We start from the raw sequence: 21,570 nt of genomic DNA, 5'->3' as shown, positions 1-21,570 counted from the left end.
CCAATAAGCGCCAAAAATTGTTGATTTTTGGTTATCAGCGATTTTTGCTTATCGTCACACCTGCTGATAAATGGGGACTGCCTGTAAGGTTGTGTCCCCAAGGGGAAGACTTCCATTGCCTGCGGTGTCACTGAAGCCAATATCCAACCATACAATTCCTACTGATATCCACCTCTCCCTCTGTCTTTGCCCCTGATAGGCATTTGAGGTGTTGCTTTTCCTTTTCCACTATAAGAGGGTCTTTGGGATCTTGTGAAAAGGATTTCCTTGCTGTTGCTGTCCCTTCTGGCCACCTACCTGTTTTCGAGGAAAACTTTTGTTGGTGACTGAAGGATTATATGATTTTTTATCATAGTGAGCCTTTTTTGGGGGGGTTGGGTAAAGGGAAGTTTCAGGTTTTCTGTTTCCTGAATTCCCCTTTTTCCAGAAGAACATAAACCGTACAATTCTGTTGGCGGGCTTGCTCCTTAAGTTGAGCCACAACAGTCCTCAAACAGGTCCTTACAGAAAGGGTTAGAATGTAATAATGAAATTACAATGGGGAGTGGCTTGTTGGAGCCCTCCAATGTTTCCATTCGTGCTTTTATGCGCCACTCTAGAAAGCCATAGAGTGCTTCCCATAGGTTATAATATTAAGGAGGTGGATCCTCGCAAGAAATTCTGCCAAGGCTGTCCTCTCTGAGATTCCTCTCACAGGGGTCCCAAACTGCTGAGTAGCTATATCTAAGGGGAGCTTTTTCCTTTCAAAAGGGAGCTGTAACATTGCCCATTCCTTGGTGGAATTTTTCAAAATTGGGATGACTGTGGCAAATGGCTTTAATTCTGCCATTGTCTCTCGTTCTCTAGTCACTACAAAACCCTGAAAATCCGCCTTCACATGATTAATTATTTTGAAAGTGAAGGGACAGAAGGCTGGGGCTACTTGGTGAGCAACTTGGGTCTTATTCAAAATGGAAGTAGAGATCCATTTTCCATTGACCTGGTAAAGGGTGCCTTCTACAGCTTTTAATGCCATAAGCACAGGTAAGAGAACCGTTTCTTTTAGTGGTTTCTCCATGTCTGGTGAAGGTGGTACCAGGCGCCATTCTGTATTAGGGAATGCTGCCCTGTCTGTAAATTCTACATGTACAACTTTGATTATAGTTTTTCTCTCATTAATTAAATACTTACCATCCGGAGAGAAAATGCACAATGAGGCATCGTGCCAAGGATTATCAGTCTCATCAGTGGTGAATATTGGAGCCCCATTATGTTTTGATCTGAAATTTTGTAGTCCGAACTGGCCATTTTGTTGTTTCCAGTCAGAATTCTAACATTAGGCCTTGTTTGGGCAGAATTTGTATCCACTCTCACTTTTCAGTTACAGGATGCAGTACTTTTACACTTTGGGGTGTACATGACTGACTTAATTTCCATAATTTCCTTTTTGGAATCATGTATCATTTCCCTTATATATTGCCATTCTGTGGCAAGGACATCTCTGATGTTAACTCATGATTTCCTTACGGAGCTGATCAAATGCCGCAAACTGTGTATCCCTTTTTGGGGAGCTTGCACAATCTGACTGAGTTTCAACAACTGAACTGTAACTGCCTGTTAACCAAGGGACAGAAGTCCTGGGTAAGTTGCTATACCCCTCCGAAAATGTAGCAATTTCAATTGGGGTTGGGTGGGTCCTAGTATCCCTTTTGGGGGAAAGATCCTCTTCAGCATCTGATAGCTCCATGGGGGAAGAGAATTCCTTCTGGATCATTTCTCCCTTGGTTAGCTAAAATTGTGTCCCTGATCCTTCTGGGTTCAGCAGGGCCATTTCAGTGGCAATGTTCACTTCATGTTAACTAGTAAGAATGTCACCCCCATGTAAAGATTCATCTACTTCCTCCGCGGGGTTAATCTGGGAGGTACTGGAGCCTGATGTTACTGGCCCAAACATTCTCGTTCTAAGAAAGGGTTAAATATCTGCTGCCGGAGAGATATACAGTCAACCCCCATATTAGAGTTCTCATGATTCGCAGATTTCTCTGTGGAACATATATGCACATTATTTGCGGAAAATTCACCCATTTGTGGTATTTTTTACCGAGAAATATTCACTAATTACTGTATTTTCATATAATTTTCATGACTAAATGCACTTTTTGTGATAAAACTATTAAAATGCTCAGGTACAGGCATTTTTAGAATGTTTTTTGTATTTGAACAATCAAAATAGTTCTAAGTGTTTTTAGAAGGGTTTCAAGTATTCGCAGATTTCAGCTATTTGTGGGGGGTGTGGCACACTTTCCCTGTGGATACGGGGGTTTACTGAAATCTCCCCCTTCCTTACCCCTACTAAACCCTAGGACCCATCGAAACAGCTTAAAACGAGCTGTTTCACATTTAAAACTTGCTGCCAGGAGCATACTACAAATTTCGCACATATCTGGTGACCAACCAATTTTTTTTTTTTTTTTTTTTTACAAGGACTATGCTCATGGCAGGTGGTATGTGCCGTACCCACTGGCAAAAAACAAACCGAGCAATTTCCTGCAGAACACTTGAGCCGATGGTCCCGCATAATGGTGGCCCTTTAGTGATATAAAAAAAGTTTTTATTAGAAACTGGTTAGTACTAATGGTCTATAATCATTATACAGATAGTATATTCGATATTACAGGCTGTATTCCTTATATAGATAGTATATTCAATATTACAGGCTAACTTGATTACAAGTGTATAGCTGTAATATACAGTATTTTATTTACCATATTGTTATATATATTAAATATCTACATAAACTTAAACACTCTAAGATTTAAGTTAGTTTTAACACAGTATATGGCTGTACTTGCATTACTTATACACTGTCAGTCGTTTTGCAAGGGGTATGTGAACTTTAATTTTGTATGTCATGCCATTTAGGCTAACTGCTATAAACTAATTTGTTTATTTAACCCAGGCTACTGTTTTATATGGCTTACGTTAATACTTCTAGCACAATTTAACTTTACACTAAGAATAGAGGATTACTTAAAAGGTTCTCACTTAACCTATTCTAGGCCACTGCCTAGTCTAAGTTTACTGAAATCAAACTTAAGGATATAAACTAAACAGGAAAAACTCTCTTATAATCTAGTTTACTGTTTTATTGGGCCAAGATTACTCTTTTATCTGATATCTGGCAACTGCTTTATTTCATATAAATAAACTACTGTTCAGGCTAGTAATAGGATATTCCCTAAAGGGGTTCCTACTTATTCTAGTTAGGCTACTGCCTAGTCTAGGTTTATATCATCTTTAAGGATACAAGTTACATAAAAATCTCACTAATATGTAGCCTTACAAATAGGCTACCAAGCAGTAATGTATAGGCTATATAAAACAGAAACTCAAAGTCGACTCCCAGTATTTGCAGGGGGTGCTTACCATCACCAGTCACGAATAGCTAAAATCAGTGAATACTTGACACCCGTCCAATATTCTTATAACTGCCTATTTTGATAGTTCAAAACATCAAAAAACCCTTTAAAGAGGCTTATACCTGAATATTTTAAGTTTTATCACAAAAAGTGCATTTAGTCACAACAATATGAAAATACAGTAATTTGTGAATATTTCTCTAGGAAAAATACATTGAATAGGTGAATTTTCTGTGAATAATGTGTATATATGTTCCACACTTCTCTGTGGAACATATATACACATTATTCCGCGAATAGATAAAGCCGCAAATCTGGAACCACGAATAAGTGGGGGTCCACTGTATGTAGCCTTCTAGCTAGGCTACTATCTTGACTAGCCCAAGTTATTGTTTTTATTCAAAACCAGGATATCTTGTCTACGGTATTACTTAGGTTAAGTGAGAACATTTCTTAAAAATGTTCTCACTTAACCTAGTAGAGGGTACTGCCTAATCCAGATTTTTTTTATCATTCTTAAATGTATTAGCTATATAAAACAGAACTCGCTAGTATATAACCTTATAGATAGGCTACCATTTCGTCTAGCCCAGATTATTGTTTTCACCTGATCCCAGGCTGCCTGGTCTAAGGTACTACTTTAGGCCAATGATACGATATTTCTTAAAAGATTCTTACTTACTCTAATCTAGGCTACTGCCTAATCCAGGTTCTCTAATTCACACTTAAGGTATGGGTTGCATAAAACAAATTTACCTTAATATGTAGCCTTAAAGCTAAGCTAGCACTTTATCAAGCCAGGATTACTGTTTCATCTAGTCCTACGCTACCTGGTCTAAGCTAACGCTCAGTCCAACAATGGGACATTTCGTAAAGGGTTATCACTTAACCTAATACAAGATACTGCCTAATGCAAATCATTTAGATGACACTAAGTGTATAGGCTATATAAAAGCAAAAATTTGTACAATATGTAGCCTTATAGTTAGGCTACCATTTTATTTTGCACAGATTATTGTTACTATCTAATCCTATGGTCCTTGGTCTAAGCTAGCTACTGCTTAGGCCCATAATAGGATATTTCTTAAAAGGTTACTTTAATTTAGGTTAATACCTAATCTAGGTTATTTAGTTCATACTTAAGGATATGTAATCCTAGGTTACAGGCTACAGACAACACCCACTATTAATCTAGTCTAAGTTATTCTCACTTAATCTGATATAGGATACTGCTTAGATTATTATAGACATCGTATAATCGAAGAGATTTTCTATATTAATGATAAATTGTGGAACATTTCTTTCAGTTAAAACATCTAATTGAAATGACAAATTTTAAAAACAATTTGCACTTTTCACAACTAACAATCTGCAACTTAGGACTAAGTGCCAGCCATGTGTTAGCAAGAAAAGCCGGGTTTTCCACTTTCACACACAATTTAACTACCAATTCCAAAAGTTTAAAATTAAAACTTTAACTGGAACTTAAAACTAAGCAATTAACATGTTTCCATAATTACTGAGCACTGACAAAAAATTATTCTGTTAAATAACGTCCAATAGAAGGTAATAGCTTCTTGGTTTCTGTGCCAATCTGTTGTCAACAAGATGATGGACTACACATACGCATTCATCAGTTCCTTTTCTTGCAGATTTGGCAAAGGAAAGAACCTGGGTACAGCTTTGCTGTAGATACGGGAAAGAGCCCTCTTATCTTTGAGTCCATTACATACTCAAATCATGTTATAGTGTTTATCAGTACGACACAATACCTGGCCATGACATCAACTAAATGAGAATTCTTTGATATTACTGTACTTTGGTCACCATGGAGCTCTGATAGACCCATGGAAGGCAGCTCCTCGAGGATGAAACAAGTCACTATGCTATAAAAAAAAAAAAAGTCATATAAACCCATTTTGTTGTTCTGGACCAAGGAAAGGACATACAACAGAGTGCAATGAAGAGAACATAATACTGTCAGTGCCTGAGAAAGACATTCAAGGGTGGGAAGACAAATGGGGAGAATGCAAAGGCTTAACTTACTTTATGGCCTGGGAAACTCGACAAGTGGCACTGCTGTCAAAATTAACTAGAAAGGGATCACAATAATGACTGTGAGGTTCAGAGAGTGCTCCCTCCCTCTGGTCTTCTTTATCTCTGGAGGAAGAGGACAGAAGGGTGCCCCTTCAATGGGTAAGCAAGCTTAGTTCTGCCAAAAATTAAATAAGCATTCCTTTGGTGTTAGTCCTTTTACCACGGGTATGAGGTGTTTAAGGATCTATAATAAAAATGGAAAAAAGGTAACTGTAATACACTTCTTGATGGACAGGGCTGTCTAACATTAGAACTGCAGTTCCTGTCATCAGCAAATTAAGTTAGTGATACTGTTAGTAGCACAGTTAGTGTATGACAGTAGCATGGCTGGCAGAACAACCACAGCCCCGTACATATCTCACCATGGTGGTAACTTTATGATATGAAAGTGCATATGTTCTCAGCAACTAATATCTTAGTAAAGGGCTCATTCATCTTCAGAAGATTCAAAGTGCAGGGGATGGCAATTCTGTCAGAAACCTTAATTTCACCATAGCCAGAACTCAAATAGTGGTGTACTTTGGTGGTAAGTGGGCCGTACATAAACAGCTTAACAGTGGGAAGAAAAGTAAAACTGGAATGGTGCATAAGAGTAAAAATGAGGACAGCAGGAGATAGATGCCTCCCTTGCTGGAAAAGGTTATGAAAGAAAGAACTGCATGAAGGAAAAGCATTACCAACATAGTTAAGAATAGTGTCAGTAGAGGAAGGTAATAGTGTTCAACTTATTATTCAGTGGAAAAGCCTTGTCTGAGTTTTGGTTAACTGAGAGATGGAAGAGCAGTGAGAAAACCTAACAGGCTACACATGAGAGGGAGACATGTAAAGTCTTATTCACCTTTCCAAAATGGTCTTAGAATGCACAATTTTCTAAGCTAACCACTGTAATTCTGCCTAATATCACAACAAACAACACACTGTTGCAATAAGTACCCCTTCCAATAAGTAACAAAATCAGGTACTGTATATAATGAGGATTTAACCTACAAAATACCATACAGCCAACCCACATAGCTTACTGTATAGTGTACAGCGATTCCATATCAAGTAATTAATAGCCTATCCCAACTGGTAAATTGTAATTATCATTTAATATATAAAAAAAATATAAATTTACTTTTTTAAATTTCATAGATATATCTACAAAATTAATTAATTCTAAAAATATGTACAATACAGTGCTGTACAGCGTAGTCAATTAAAATAAATGTCATTAATATAAAACACCAAAAACATCTTTGTCTCGGTTTAACAAAAGTTATGAAACTCTATACACTAATAATGGAATGTAGTATTGCTTAGTCATATATTTTCACAATGCATTAAATATAGCTTATGTCAATCAAAATACCAGAATGTATGAGATATTATAAAGTAAATTCTGTGTAATCTTACCTTGAAGCTAATGAATTAAGTGTGGTGAGGCCCCAGTGGGGTTGTGGTGACTCATGAATTTTATTAAGTCAGAATCACTAAATCCCACTGGTATATAGTGGAGTAAACTGCAATGTTTCAAACTCATGGGGTGTGGAGATGCTAGGCTACGGCACTTGCAATTCTTTTAACCATAAATCTTGAAATTTCAGAGTATGTGCTCAAACAATGAATCAAAATTAATCAATGAAATTGTTTTGATATTTTTATGAAAAAAAAAATTAATCCATGATATTGTTTTGACGATACACCTGATTAAGAATAATTTTCTATTTTGTAGTACACTACGAATGTAATTACACTTCTTTTAACCACAAATCTTAGAATTTAGGAGCATGTGCCCAAACACTGAAAAACAGAAGCATGGCCCAACCAATACAAATACCATATAGTACATATGTGCATGTAATTACACTTTAACCAAACATCTAAGAATTTCTATGCACATTACTGCCAGAAGAATATAGAGGGAACCCTAATTTTTAAAAATTATTATTGTAAGCATAAATTTAACAATTTACAGCAAGTACTTGATGTAACTATATTGTGCAGTGTACAGTATGTAGAACTTTTAACATAGAAAAAATTAACTATACATACTTTACTAGCAAATTCAAACATTTTTTTCCAGACTCAGACACATCTGATAAATAATGAATTCTGATGTGGTGAGATCAGTAAGTTGGGGTGTCACTGTATACTGCTACAATACTCTGATTTCCTTACACACTGGGTATATCATGTTTGGATCAGTCGCAATGGGAATCGCCTATTTTGCTTTGTCAGCTACCATGGTCTGGACAATTCCTTAGCTGAGGCATGATATTGCATGCAAAACCATTATGGGTAATGCATGTGATATTTTTATTTCTTCAGAATAACAGTGAATGCAAAAATTCAGATTAAAAAGATATTATTTATAACAAAATAGATGGAATTCACCATACTTATTACTGAAATTTTATCATCACTACAATTAAGAAACCAAACTCCTAGCAAACAATAAAAGCAATTAAAAAAAAGCTTAAAAACAGCAATACCATAAGTCGAAAAATGGATGCATGATGATGAACTAGTTAAAAAAAAGGAGTTAGGAACACAACCACCTAACAAAAAATGAAGAGAAGGCAGTAAGATTCATGATTAATGCCCAGAACATAACTTTCTTAGTATACATGAGTCAGGGGTCTTGCTTTTTTGCACCTTTTGAGTCAGATCTCCCACATCCTAAGAAATGGATAATCAGCCATGAACTAACTACATCATGAACTGTAAGGCTAATATCAGGAAAAACATATGTGAAAAATTAAAACTTCTATAAATACAGACCTCTAAAATATGACTGCTACATTAGATATTTTATATATTTTTCCTCCACAAAAAAGGCCTTAAACTTTTTTCTGCATATTAAATTACCTTTGAATGTTTAAATGAAAAGCAGTACTACAATGAATTTCAATAATTTTACTTACATCTATGGCTTGTAGATTCTTGATAGTGCATCTGATGGGGTTATCAGTAACTTTTTCAGTGACCTAGTGAAGAAGAGAACTACAAGGCTCAACAGGAAATTTCATGTGCAACTAATGTCTGCTTAACATTTATCACCAATATTCCATAAAAACTAATTTTATACAACTGGAAATATACCTCGGTAAGATAATTGTACAACTTTTTGAATAAAACAAATCATTTGTATTTGATACCTATATTTTTCTACAACATTAACCTTACACCAAAAGATTATTTCCAATAGAAAAATAATTTTTAAAAATTATCTAAAATGATTAAACCAGCACATATGGTATAATTTAGAATGAAGTCTATCATTTACTACAAAATATTTTATTTTCTATAATTAAAAGTTGAACCCCTTTAATCTAGAACTCTGTGGTTTGGCAACTACTATGGTTTGCTATTTTCACCACTTTTTTCTGGCTTTTTATTTGCTTATTTCTACCTGGAACAAAGAAAATTTCAAGCATGAATACATTCCTAGATATATGAATTACTTACCATATGCATTTATCTGTGTTTACATAATTCTTAATAAATCGAAAACATCTCAGAGAGACATAGAATGTATGCTTGGGATTCCACCAACTCCTCATGTTCACAAGGTAATTCTATGGGTGACAGGCTATTTCTCATACAATATGGTTTCATTTTCTATCTAGTATGCTCTAAACAGCTGAAGGATGGTGTCACTTGTTTACAGTCTTGGTGGGGTCTCAAGTGGCAAATTTTCCTAATGTATATTTTGTTTCAGCAAAATTAATTTAATAAATGAATCTCAGCTATGTATGCAATTTACTCTGTTATCAATTGATTGGAATGTCAGACACCTATCAACCAAAGGCTCAGTCCTAATACCATACTTATTGACTACAAATAAGCTTCTAAGAGTGCTATCCGAGAAGCCTTTCCCAGTGTGATAATCAACGGATGTGCTTTCAACTTGTCACAAAAACGTACACCACAAGGTACAATAAGAGGAATGACTGGCAAAATATCAAAGTGATGCTGAGTTCACTCTCAAAATTTTCATGATATCAGCTCTAGCATTTGCTTCACCCTAAAATATTGGTAAGGCATTTGAAGAACTCCAAGATATGAAGCATGAAGAAGCAGATCCAGTTGTTGATAATTTTGAAGATAATTATACTGGGAGAGTTCGCTGCCTTAACAGAGCAACAGCATGTTATACAATAAACATGTAGAAGATGCACAGTACATTGCTCATAACCTCTCAACCAACAAATTTTTAGAAGGCTCGGATAATCATCTTCAAGCAATCATTACTTCTTGCCATCTCAACATATGTTGGAAAAGGAGCATGCATTCAACCAACTACAGGCAGTCCCCAGGTTATGACAGGTTCGGCTTACAACGTTCCGAGCTCACGACGCTTTACAAATATATTAATTAGAAATTATTTCCCGGATTACAACACGTTCCGGGGATACGGCGCTTACAATGCCTATCTGGTAGAAGAAATATAGCTCCAAAAATGGCAGAATAATAAAAATTTGGAGATTTTTTTGTGGAAAGCTCAATAAAAATGTAGATTACATCTTTTTCGAGACACCCAAAGAATTAAAAGTAAGGTTTTATACAGTTTTCTTCTTACGTTTTTCGACAATGTCCCGTCTTGGATGATTTTCAGCTTAAAACGTGGCGTAGGAACGGAACCACCGTCGTAAACCGGGGACTGCCTATAGTCATAATCTAAATGCTTACAGGACATCCACCCAACCCAAGAAGAAAAAATAACTGCAACTATAGTTTTACAGGACATCCACCCAACCCAAGAAGAAAAAATAACTGCAACTATAGTTAAGATAAAACAACTAAAAAGTAGTATATTATTTATGAGGAACAGCACAAAATCTGCAATTTTAACATTTTTCCCATTTTAAACTATAATTTTATCATTATTTTATGTCTATAAAGGACCTCTGGAACTGAGAAGTTTGACAGTGAGGAATATTTTCTGCATATTGATGCTCCTGTTCAGCAAATCTGGTTGCTCTCGGCAGGAAAAGGGGATCAAGGATCAATTGTGAATAAAAGATCTCTGTTAAAATACAACTTATGAAAAATTGATAAACAAGAGACCATCTGTCAACAGGCCAAGTCATAACTGCTATGTTAGGAAACAGAAACCTACCACCACCACGAACCATTATATCTCAAAGAGATAAATCTCTGGCAGAAGCAGGCATCTATACTGGAGAACAGTAATCTATTAAAGGGGGACAAATGACCTAAAACAGGTTGTCATCTAAGGATAAATTTTTTATAAATTTTTTTCATTACAGCTACCTTTTACTCATGATATAAATTTTTGGTTTTTTAGTTTTTGGCATTTTGAAACACATCATGATAAAGATCTACTCATTATCTTTAAATGACACCTAACTCATTACCATAACACGAAGTATAAGGCTAAACATAATGATCCAAGAAAGTTATTTCTGTGCATTTTTGATCAGACAGTGAAGGGGATGTTCTGATGTAGACACCTTTTGACCTCCCACCCAAAATACTCAAGAGTGAAGCAGCATTACTGCAGCACATTGTGGGTTCATCTTTTATCCTGTTTCAGTCTTGGTTTTTACTTTAAAAATGAAGGAAATATATATATATATATATATATATATATATATATATTGATATATATATATATATATATATATATATATATATATATATTTAACAGATATAAATATAAAAACAGTAGAACCTCGGTCCTTTTTTGACTGTACTAGAAATTCGACATAATCGGATTTCAACACTTTATGTTGAGTAAATTTTGAAAAATTATCAAACAACAAACCGGAATCCGACCCGATAAATCATATGATGTTTGTAGAAAAAAAAATTTTGGCGTGCTGCGCTTTTGGCGTTGTTGTTGGCGTTCTTCCCATGCTTGATTTAAAATGTATTTAAAGCCCACATTTTCATGCTGCTGCTGCTGCTGCTGTTGAAAAACAAGCCAGATTAAAACATTAAATTAATAATACAGTATTTATAAAATTGCGAATTACTGTATAACTTTATGTAACGTTATCATAAAATTAAGAAAAATTTCTAAATTACATTTCAAGAAATGACAGGATTTTTCAGCTTGTGGCAGATATAAACAAACCAAAATTCGCCACCTTTCCGTTTGTTGCATCATGAAGGTACTAATTGTTACAAAAACATTCAATACCTATGGTAGATTTCATACAGAGTCTACTGGAATAGTGTACAAAATCACTGTAAAACATCTTTCAGTAATCACTGTAAAACATCTTTCAGTAAATAAATTACTGAAAAGATGTTTTACACTGATTTGTAACGAATATTCCAGTAGACTCTGTAAAAAATTGGCAAGCTGACACAAGAAACATTGAATGTTTATGTAATTCTGAATAAATATACACCAAAATTTTTTGTCAGGCCAATATGGTTTGTTTATATCTGCCTGGCTGCTGCAAAATTCCGGTAAATAATTGATTGTTACTTTTCTTAATTATGACTTATGATGCTTTTTCGATAATTTATTTCGAGTAAATTGACCGAAATGTTCACTGTATTATTAATTTAATGTGATAATCTCCGATTGTTTTTCAATGTTACGCATTATTAACAACAGTTTTCATTCAACATGTAACTGTTGGGGGAGTACATTCTGGTAGTGCCTATAGGCTACCTAGCCTAGCCTATGGCACTCGGTTTTTGATACAGTAAACATTTAAAAATGTAAAAGTGCTTCTAAGATACAGTAAGTTATTCAACTCAGAACTTATTTAATTGTAATTTGTTTAAAGTTTTGTATAAAAAGGGCAAGGTTATCTTTAATGACTGGTGGTCAGGAATGGATTAATCCATTTTCAGTTATTTGTTATGGGAGAAATTAACTTCTGATGTAGAATTTGACCTCCCAAAATCTATTCAAGAGTGAAGCAGCTTCTGGAGCAATTAGGTTCGTCTTAAATCCTGTTCTACTGTATATATATATATATATATATATATATATATATATATATATATATATATATATATATATATATATATATATATATATATATATATAGAATATATATATATATATATATATATATTCAACACGTGTTGAGTAAATCTTGGTTGATCATGTATTATTCAATTTAATGTAGAAAAAGTTTTACGGCCCTGCAAACCAAGATTACACGTAACCTGCCACTTGAAAGCCAAAAGTTAACCTCAAAGACAGTCGTTAATTAGCCAAAGGTCGCCAGTTAAGGGTTATTAACCTTAACAAAGAATATTTGAGATGGATTTGATTTTAAACGCAACGTTCTTCCAAACATTCGGACGCGAGGCATACAAAGCATCGAGATTTAACCTGATTTTGCTTACCTAAATCCTAGGTATTTTACTGGAATAACGGGGTTGAAGCTAACAATATAATAATGAGGCTTAATCTAGACTTCGTAAACACATATACAGTAAGTGGGGATGAAGGAGGAAACAAAGAAATGCGAAAATACAGAAAAAGATAAAAGAATGGGCAAAGTTTTGAACAAAAATTAACACTTTACCTTAGGACGAACGTTGTGCGCACCAACACGGCCGGGGGGTCTTCACTAATTGCTTCTTCACTTCACTAATAGGATAATAGACAAAGAAAGGGAGGAGAGGTGGTCCCTGGATCCAGACATGTGGTCTCTCCGAATGCTCCAGTCTCTCTGCCGTTCCCTGACCGGCCTGGGTCAAAACAGGCCTACAGTCATGCCTTAGGCGTCTACGCTCTGTTAAAAACATTCGCCACGAGAGACAGGTAAAAAGGAAAAAAGGACCTTAGGACCACCTATTTTTAAGGCTGATATGGGAAATTTTCCTATAGGGTGGAAGGCCTAACTTACCTATCCCGTTCTCCAACGGACGTTAAGGTTTGAACTGAAGACGCTTCTAGCGTGGGACAAAGCAATTTCCCTGTCTTGATCAGGCTGATACTACTATCCCTAAATGTTCGAGGGCGAACAGCGTAAATATTTATAAAAGCTCCCCCCTTTAAGAGGGCCTTCACTCCCTTTTCGGGCGTGAAGGTCTATACTAAGCAAGCTGTTCGCCTCTCGTAGGTTACTCTCCTTCCCCTGAGCAGATTAGTCCTGGTTAGCCTACCTAGCTACAGAACTACCTAACCCTAGATAGGATATGAGCTATAATCACTACTTAACCTAATTCTAATAGTACTAGAAGGTGCTCACGGTTATTATAGGCTACCTCCTACAATCATGATGTGTTTTAGACCTAGCCTAGTGGTACATTCTATGATATTCCCTAGCCTAACCTATCCTAACCCGACCGTAGCACCAACATAAGAGTTAATATTCTAACTAAATTACAACATGGTTTATGTTTAATACAATTAAAATTTACTAGTTAATTCATGAGGGTTGCCTCATATGATAAATGGGTGCCTCACTGAGGTCTTAGGCCATGCGTGTCACGAGCATCGTGGCTCGTTTCACAATAGTTAAGATTACTGAAATTAGTTAGGCTACTTACATGATTACTGCGGCTCGGTGGTAAGTGGAAAGAACAAGGCTACTAAATTGATGTACCGTACTTTAAGGTGGCCTAGGCTAGGTACCAATAAAAGGGAGAGATCACACTGGCTACACACTGGCTCCTTCTCTGGGCAAGGGGCCAGGATCACTCTTAGATGTTAGGGCACTGTGCCGAGAGGGCACTAGTGCCAGGATGAGCTTATAGCTCCGGCAACTACTGGGCTCTCTTCCGCCCCTTCTTCTTCTTCTTCTTTTCCTCCAAGGCCTATCAGTAGCTGGCCTAGCAGGTGATGAGAGCACCGACTCGGGGACAGGCCAGAAGGGCTAGCGGGCGCGAAGTCAGGGGCAACTGCAAAAGCTGCGGGAGGACTCCCTACTCCAGCTGCTGCGACAACCGGAGCGAGAGCGATCTCGACTTCTGCGTCCGAGGATGCCAGTTCCTGGTCTTCCAAGGAAGGGGTACCATTTCGATCCTCCAGGGGTTCATCCCCTGGAGTCAAATTTTGCAAAGCAAAGAAAGTTTCGGTGCTGGAGGCTCTCCAGTCGCGATGATCAACTGCATGGGGAATCCTAAATCTCCGGAGGGGATTCGCCTCATGATTTAGACCCGGCATAGGGCCTTTTCCATTGGTAGCTCAACGTCCGTGGCGGACGGAGTCTGGCACTGCTCAGTGCTCGCAAGTGGCACTGGCAGCAGTTGAGGTCAGGCATGCCTGACAAGGGGTCCGGAGGTGCAATACCTCTCGGACGACTTGGGTTTGGCTGCGGCAGAGATTCCTGCCCCAGCAGGAGATCGTAGCCTCTCCTGAGTTTTGTTCGGGGCGTCCGCTGGGCGTTGCTTGCTTGGGCAGCCCTCCCAATTTGTGGAGTGGTCTGCCCGCTTGCACGTCCTGCAGCGGTACTGCTCCTCCTGAATCTCTCTTCGCGGAGGAGGACCTCTTGGTGGGCCAGCCCTTTGCGATTGGAGAGGGCTAGGCCTGAAATAGTTTGGGTTGTGCCCCTTCCGCGGACCACTTTGGTGGGCGGAAGGTGGAGGTTTGTCATGGTTGAGAGTTTTAACATGGGGCCTCGTTGATGCAATGAACTACCACTCCAGATATGAACTGTATTTAGCTATGGAACTCTGTGGAGGAGGTAACGTGGCTGCGAAGTGGCGGCGTTGGTGACGGGCTTCCGCAGAGAAGATCCCGACCCAACAAGAAGACCACTCCGCCGAATTCCACCTACCACGCCAAGGCGGTGGGGTATCGTGCCCCAAGTGTCATTACCTGGAGTTGGACCGTAGGAACGGTAATGGTGTGGCCCTCTATCCACTTCATTTCCCACCGGGTTTCTTCGTCAACCATGGCACCGGCTGGCACTTGGGCCCCAGTGATCAGGCTAATGTCTGCCGCAGTGTCTACTGTGACCGGAAGGGTCACTGGCAGGCTAGTGCTCTGAAGAGGGGCCACCGAGATGAACTGGGTTTCAGTCTCTCGGGGTAAGGGATCCGGTGTGGACCAGCAGCAGAAAATGAAGTGCTGATTAGGTTGACAAATTTGGTGGTGGGGACATGATGTGGACAGGCCGGAGATCCAGCATTGTAGTGGCTAGCAGCCCCACAGGATCTGCACGGGCCTTTTGGATGGGCTCGGTGGCCTGCAGTAACTGTTGGAGGAGAGGGCTGAGCGGATGAATCGGGAGCGGAGTTCTGGCTGGTAGGGTTAGGCTGCTTATTAGTGCCGAGTTTGTATCGGCACTCAGCTTCAGCGTGGCCCCCTTCTTGCAATAGTTGCACAGGGTCTTGCTAGGCAGTCCATTCTTCGGCGCGAGTGGAGTTCGAGAGGTAGGCCGGAGGGATGATTCGCTTCTGAGAGGTGCTATGCGACTGATTGAAGGTTTCCCACGAATCAGCCATGCGACAAGCTTCCATAAGTGTGGAGGGCTGTTTATCGTTAAGATATACTGCAAGGGGCCCTGGCACACATTGGAAAAGGTCTTCTAGCATGGTCCGATTGAAGAGATCCTCAAACGTCGTGCAGGCCAAGGAGTCGAACCAGCGCGTGCATCGGACTGGGTTTTGTGACATGCCCATTCCGTCCAAGACCAGCCGACTTCCTTGGCAAGACCTCGGAACCGTTGTCTCCATTTTTCTGGGGTTATCTCGTAGGCCTTTGTAATGACTCTACGAACTTCCGCCATGTTGCCTCTCTGGCTCTTCTCCAGTGAGCGAAGCGCTGCCTTGGCTTTTCCCTCCATATGCTTGGCTAGTATTAAGGCTCTCTCCGTCTCCGTGGTGCTGTAGTTATCGAAAAGAGCCTCGATCTCCTCCAGCCATGCTTCTGGCTCGTCCTCAGTCCACTTGGGGACTAGGGAATTGATGCTCGAAATTGGAGCGTTTGATGCAGCAGGTGTAGGACTGGAGGCTTGATGGCTAGCCATAGCTTCGGCATTCTCCATTTTCGCTCTCTCAAGCTCGAGCTCCTTCTCCTTTAGGGCTAACTCAGTTTCCTTGCAGGCTAACTCATGCTGTCTCCTTCTTTCTTCTCTTTCCTCTTCATATTGCCTTTGCTCGGCTTCATACACCCTTCGTTTCTTCATACTTCCTCTGCTCGGCTTCATACTTCCTCTGCTCGAGTCTTCTCTTCTTTCTTCCTTCTCCCGCTTGGCCAAGTCGTCCACTTGCTCCTTAACCCAGGTGGTAAGTTCCGAGCCGGTGAGACCTGCCGCCGTCCCCAGCCCCAGGAAAGGTTTTATAATGCTCTGCTGCCATGGTTCTGGTGGGGAAGGGCGTCTAACCGGGTCGACTGGGCGTACTTGGGCAGCGAGGAAGTGTCTCTTCAATGACGTGGCACCCTTTCAAAAGGTGGCACTGTAGTTTGGGTGTGCCGTGTACAGGTCACACTGGTGGCACTCAGTATCCCTAGGCACTGGTGCAGGTTAGGTCCCAGAAGAACCTTCTCTTCTGTGTTCCCTTTGTTTTTGTTTTATTTATTTTTCTGGATGCTTGCTTGGTGGCACTTATGGTGCCAATGTGTTCCTAGGGACCCTCTACTGGAGTCCAACTAGGCTATATGGGAGGAAAGGCACTCTACACCCCTGCAGAGTGCAACAATCGAATGAGAGAGAAAGGGAGGTAAAAGAGAGAGAGAGAGAGAGAGAGAGAGAGAGAGAAGAGAGAGAGATTCAAGTGATGACAGTGCTGCAAATTATTGGCACTGTGGAATAAAGTGAATTTGGTTTTTTTTTTTTTTTTTTTTTTTTAAAGATCCTCGTGAGTGGCTGGTCCCAGTACCGGCCCCAGTGCTGGCCCCTTCTTTTTTTTTTCAGAGGGTGAAAACTACTGTTTGCTTCGGTCTGGATAGCAGGCCTCACTCGTGACCGACAGTTTATCACTGTATCGTAATTACTCTTAACTTGTCCTCATCTATTGTGGGACAGAGGTGTTTCTTTTATTTGGTTTATTGTATTCGAATTAATTAGCCTAGTGTCGGCCGTTCTTTCTTTGAAGAGGGTCACGTACACTTAGGTTAGGAATGCTTACTTGAATGACGAGAGAGAGAGAGAGAGAGAGAGAGAGAGAGAGAGAGAGAGAGAGAGAGAGAGAGAGATTTTCAATCAGCTAATTTCTTGCTGCTTGAGAACATGTAAACAAAGATTTTATACATGCACAATGGCATGGATCTTAATAAAATGATATAGATGCGTCGTCTTGGCTTCCTTAGGGATTACTTTATTATCTTAATTTTCCTGGGAGCCGACGTCACAAAAGTTTATCGTAAAATTTTAAATTCTCTTTATATGATTTTTATAGCAGGTATTCGTAGGAACTTGTTATTACTCCTAACTAAGGCCTATCTTTCCCTGCCTAAATTATCTTTTGTTTTTTTTTTGTCTAGCTAAGATATTAGGAGGTGGGTTAACCATTATACTACGAAAAGCAAAAATATATGACCCCAAGAGTGGCTCGGGCAGAGTCTGGTCACAACAGCGGATGACAATAACAAGGTCTTAAGATGGCGGAAAAGGTCCCGTTAGGCCTAAATTTCAAAAACAACCTCTGGCGGCGTGAAGGAACACCAAAATGGCCGTTCTCTCACAAACAGTTCGAACAATTTCAAAACAATCGCGAACACGGCGGAGGAATCCAAGATGGCGGGTATTTTCTTTTTCAAACAAATTCAAAAACAACGCAACAAATGCAGGTATCCAGATTTTACTTTAAATATACCAATCATGCATAGCGTTTTACGTTACGGATGGAAAACTAAATTACCAAACAACTTTGTCTTTTGTTATCGTATTCTCACCCGGACATTAAACAAAAGAATGAAAAGAGAAATGCTAGCCTGCCTGCGTAAATTTACGTTGTTGAACGGTACCTTTATTGTAAAATTACTATTTCAGTTCGTTTGCTACTTCACTGACACGGTTTTTGAATGATTCCCGCTATATGCAAACAATAACGATCGGAATTGCCGACGCGATTTCTAAATTACTGTGTACATGAAACGGGCTCCGCGATTCGGCCTTTGAATTCGTTACTTGAACGACTTGATTCACGATCCGAACACGTAAATGTCCTTGTCTTAAACGTTATAAATTATGACTCGCTCTGCTCTCGACGCACCTTTCCTACCTACAGCTAATTCTCACTACACTTGTTATTATAACTATTCTCTTTACTGCTTATTATTATGCCTGGTTCCTTGTTTGGAAGAATGAAATGGAGTTCGATATCTGACTTTTATTTTTTTGGAATTAATGTAATTTAATTTCCTTTTCTCCAGATTCTTTCTCTAAAATGTACTTTAGATTCTACGCAAGGTCGCCAATGTTACGTGTGAGGGTCTTGGTTGATCATGTATTATTCAATTTACGTAATTTTTACGGCCCTGCAAACCAAGATTACACGTAACCTGCCACTTGAAGCCAAAAGTTAACCTCAAAGACAGTCGTTAATTAGCCAAAGGTCGCCAGTTAAGGGTTATTAACCTTAACAAAGAATATTTGAGATGAATTTGATTTTAAACGCAACGGTTCTTCCAAACATTCGGACGCGAGGCATACAAAAGCATCGAGATTTAACCTGATTTTGCTTACCCTAAATCCTAGGTATTTTACTGGAATAACGGGGTTGAAGCTAACAATATAATAATTAGGCTTAATCTAGACTTCGTAAACACATATACAGTAAGTGGGGGATGAAGGAGAAACAAAAAAAATGCGAAATACAGAAAAAGATAAAAAGAATGGGCGAAGTTTTGAACAAAAGCGACTTTACCTTAGGAACGTTGTTGTGCGCACCAACCCACACCACCGGCTGGGGGTCTTCTGCAATTGCTTCTTCACTTCACTAATAGGATAATAGACAAAGAAAGGGAGAAGAGGCCACGTTCCAGACATGTGGTCTCTCCGAATGCTCCAGTCTCTCTGCCGTTCCCTGACCGGCCTGGGTCAAAACAGGCCTACAGTCATGCCTTCCAATCTGAATCTCGCTCTGTTAAAAACATTCGCCACGAGAGACAGGTAAAAAGGAAAAAGGACCTTAGGACCACCTATTTTTAAGGCTGATATGGGAAATTTTCCTATAGGGTGGAAGGCCTAACTTATCCTATCCTTTTCTCAACGGACGTTAAGGTTTGAACTGAAGACGCCACTAGCGTGGGACAAAGCAATTTCCTGTCTTGTCAGGCTGATATTTTGACTCAAAACACAGGACTACAAAGCCGGAAGATTTTGATTTTTCAATTATTTTTCGAGATATGAATTCTTTTTTTTTTTAATCAAATTTTCCAGGAAAAATTACAGAAAAAAATTGCCAAAAATCAGAAACTCAAAATATCAAATAAAAAAATCTACCATGTTTCATGTTATATTTAAAATATATTTAGATTTCCAATACTAAGGGAGGAGATGCATTTAAAGGAAAAACTTGTTTTGGAGAAACGGGCCTTCAAAGTTTTAGTTATATAAAAATAAAAGGGATTCAAAGACTATATTATAATTAATATATGGTTTTAATTTTTATTTTTATATAATTAATGCAAATGATTATAAATAAGAATATAATTGATTATATATAGAATAAGACATATTCTTATATTTTAGGTTTCCTTTGATCTTTCTTAAAGGTAGATTTCTATGGTCCGCTTACATTTTTATTAGTGTCCAGGAATGGCCATTTTACTACATTCACAATTAGTTGCGTGATTAAGTAATTCCAATCTGAATATGAATGTTAGGCTATTGCTACAAAGAAACCACTAGTGCAACATGATCTGACTATCTTCAATAAAATAACCTACACAAAAAACTACTGAATTTTTTTACTTTGGTCATGGAGTCGTTACAAAGGCTGAAATTTTCTCTCCGTCGCCCATCAATAAGACCACTTACTTCATTGTCTGCGAAGTATTAGGTGTTATTGTGACATCCAATTCCTTTTCATCAGCAGTTACATCATCTGAATTCTTGAAGGCAATGGTGATAACCACCTCGATGGAGTTCGATATTATCATGGGATAGCCTCCATTGTAACTAAAAGGTTTTATTTTGACTTATACCATTTCAAAGTGTTTTCATAATATCTGATCTATAAGACAAATACAACACTTATACTGTTTTATTATGGGTATATAGTTATTGTTATCATTTAATAACTAGAGAAATACTTTATGAAATACTTATCACCATGCTAACATAATTTGTCAAACAGAAGTTCTGATATATGCTACAAGTCTTAAATATTTTAAGGATATCTTCCATCTTTCAGCCTATACCTGCACTCCTACCTTTTCCTTGGATTTTGAATTTCATGACAATACAATTACTTTATACTGTACAATGTGCTAAGAGAGAATAGATATAACACAATGATGGGGTTATATAATAAATTTCAAAGTCAACTATGAAAAATGATCCTAGAACACACTGACATCCATTTAACTCATATATAGATAAAATAATGATTGCATGACTACACATTCACCTTAGCCTTAAGTAATATAAGACAAAACTGAGTACTGTGACTGAATGATACTAACCACCTCTTCTTTAGTACCACCAACGTTACTCATCTCTTCCCATTTGTCAAGCACTGTGTGATCTGAAAAAAATTCCATATTTTTGTATAAACCATAAACTACCTATTCACTTGTTAAAAGAAATACAGGTACAGGTCAAATTTGTAAACTGAAGGAATATAAATGCATTTAATAAGATCTTGAAAAATCATACTTTATTAAACAATGTCACTACTGTATGGAAGCACTGGTTACAATTCAGTCTCTTTCAGTTGTTAACTGTCTCCACACCAATGAATCAAAGACATCAGTTTAGGTAATGACACTGCCCTAATATCTTCTCTGGATTCTCTTCCTTCTGGTGTAGGGCTGCCTTTTGTCTCTTCTATAGGTACCACTACTGTATTTTGACCATTGTTCTGTTGAGCTGAAATAGGCCCTCCCCATCTCAAATTATTTTAATGTCCATCAGGCCACCACTCGCCATATTTACTCTGTGAAGATAGCCAGCTCCAAATTCTTTATTCAATGGACTTACTTTCTCTACTACAAAGGATTGGAATTGTCTGTCTACTTTCTTTTCCCAATGTCCAC

The 21,570-nt window shown here is 38.3% G+C and overlaps 1 protein-coding gene across 4 annotated transcripts in view; it reads right to left on the bottom strand.

Moving 5' to 3' along the window:
• The window catches only part of LOC136830825 (mucosa-associated lymphoid tissue lymphoma translocation protein 1-like), a 255,412-nt gene that overhangs the window by 6,820 nt on the left and 227,022 nt on the right, over nucleotides 1-21,570 (bottom strand). For 3 of the 4 annotated variants that reach the window (XM_067090794.1, XM_067090797.1, XM_067090796.1), the window contains exons 14-16: nucleotides 20,994-21,059; nucleotides 20,351-20,541; nucleotides 8,402-8,464 (exon numbers count right to left, since the gene is read on the bottom strand). In XM_067090794.1, coding sequence (XP_066946895.1) covers nucleotides 20,522-20,541; nucleotides 20,994-21,059 — 86 coding nt within the window. In that variant the 3' untranslated portion in view covers nucleotides 8,402-8,464; nucleotides 20,351-20,521. Of the gene's footprint in view, nucleotides 1-5,444; nucleotides 5,680-8,401; nucleotides 8,465-20,350; nucleotides 20,542-20,993; nucleotides 21,060-21,570 lie in introns of all 4 variants that reach the window. The other variant, XM_067090795.1, reaches the window with a different exon arrangement.

The sequence above is a fragment of the Macrobrachium rosenbergii genome, chromosome 47, assembly GCF_040412425.1.
Source record: "Macrobrachium rosenbergii isolate ZJJX-2024 chromosome 47, ASM4041242v1, whole genome shotgun sequence".
NCBI lineage: Eukaryota > Metazoa > Arthropoda > Malacostraca > Decapoda > Palaemonidae > Macrobrachium > Macrobrachium rosenbergii.
Note: the sequence above shows the minus strand (reverse complement) of the source record. Positions and strands in the feature narration are given on the sequence as shown.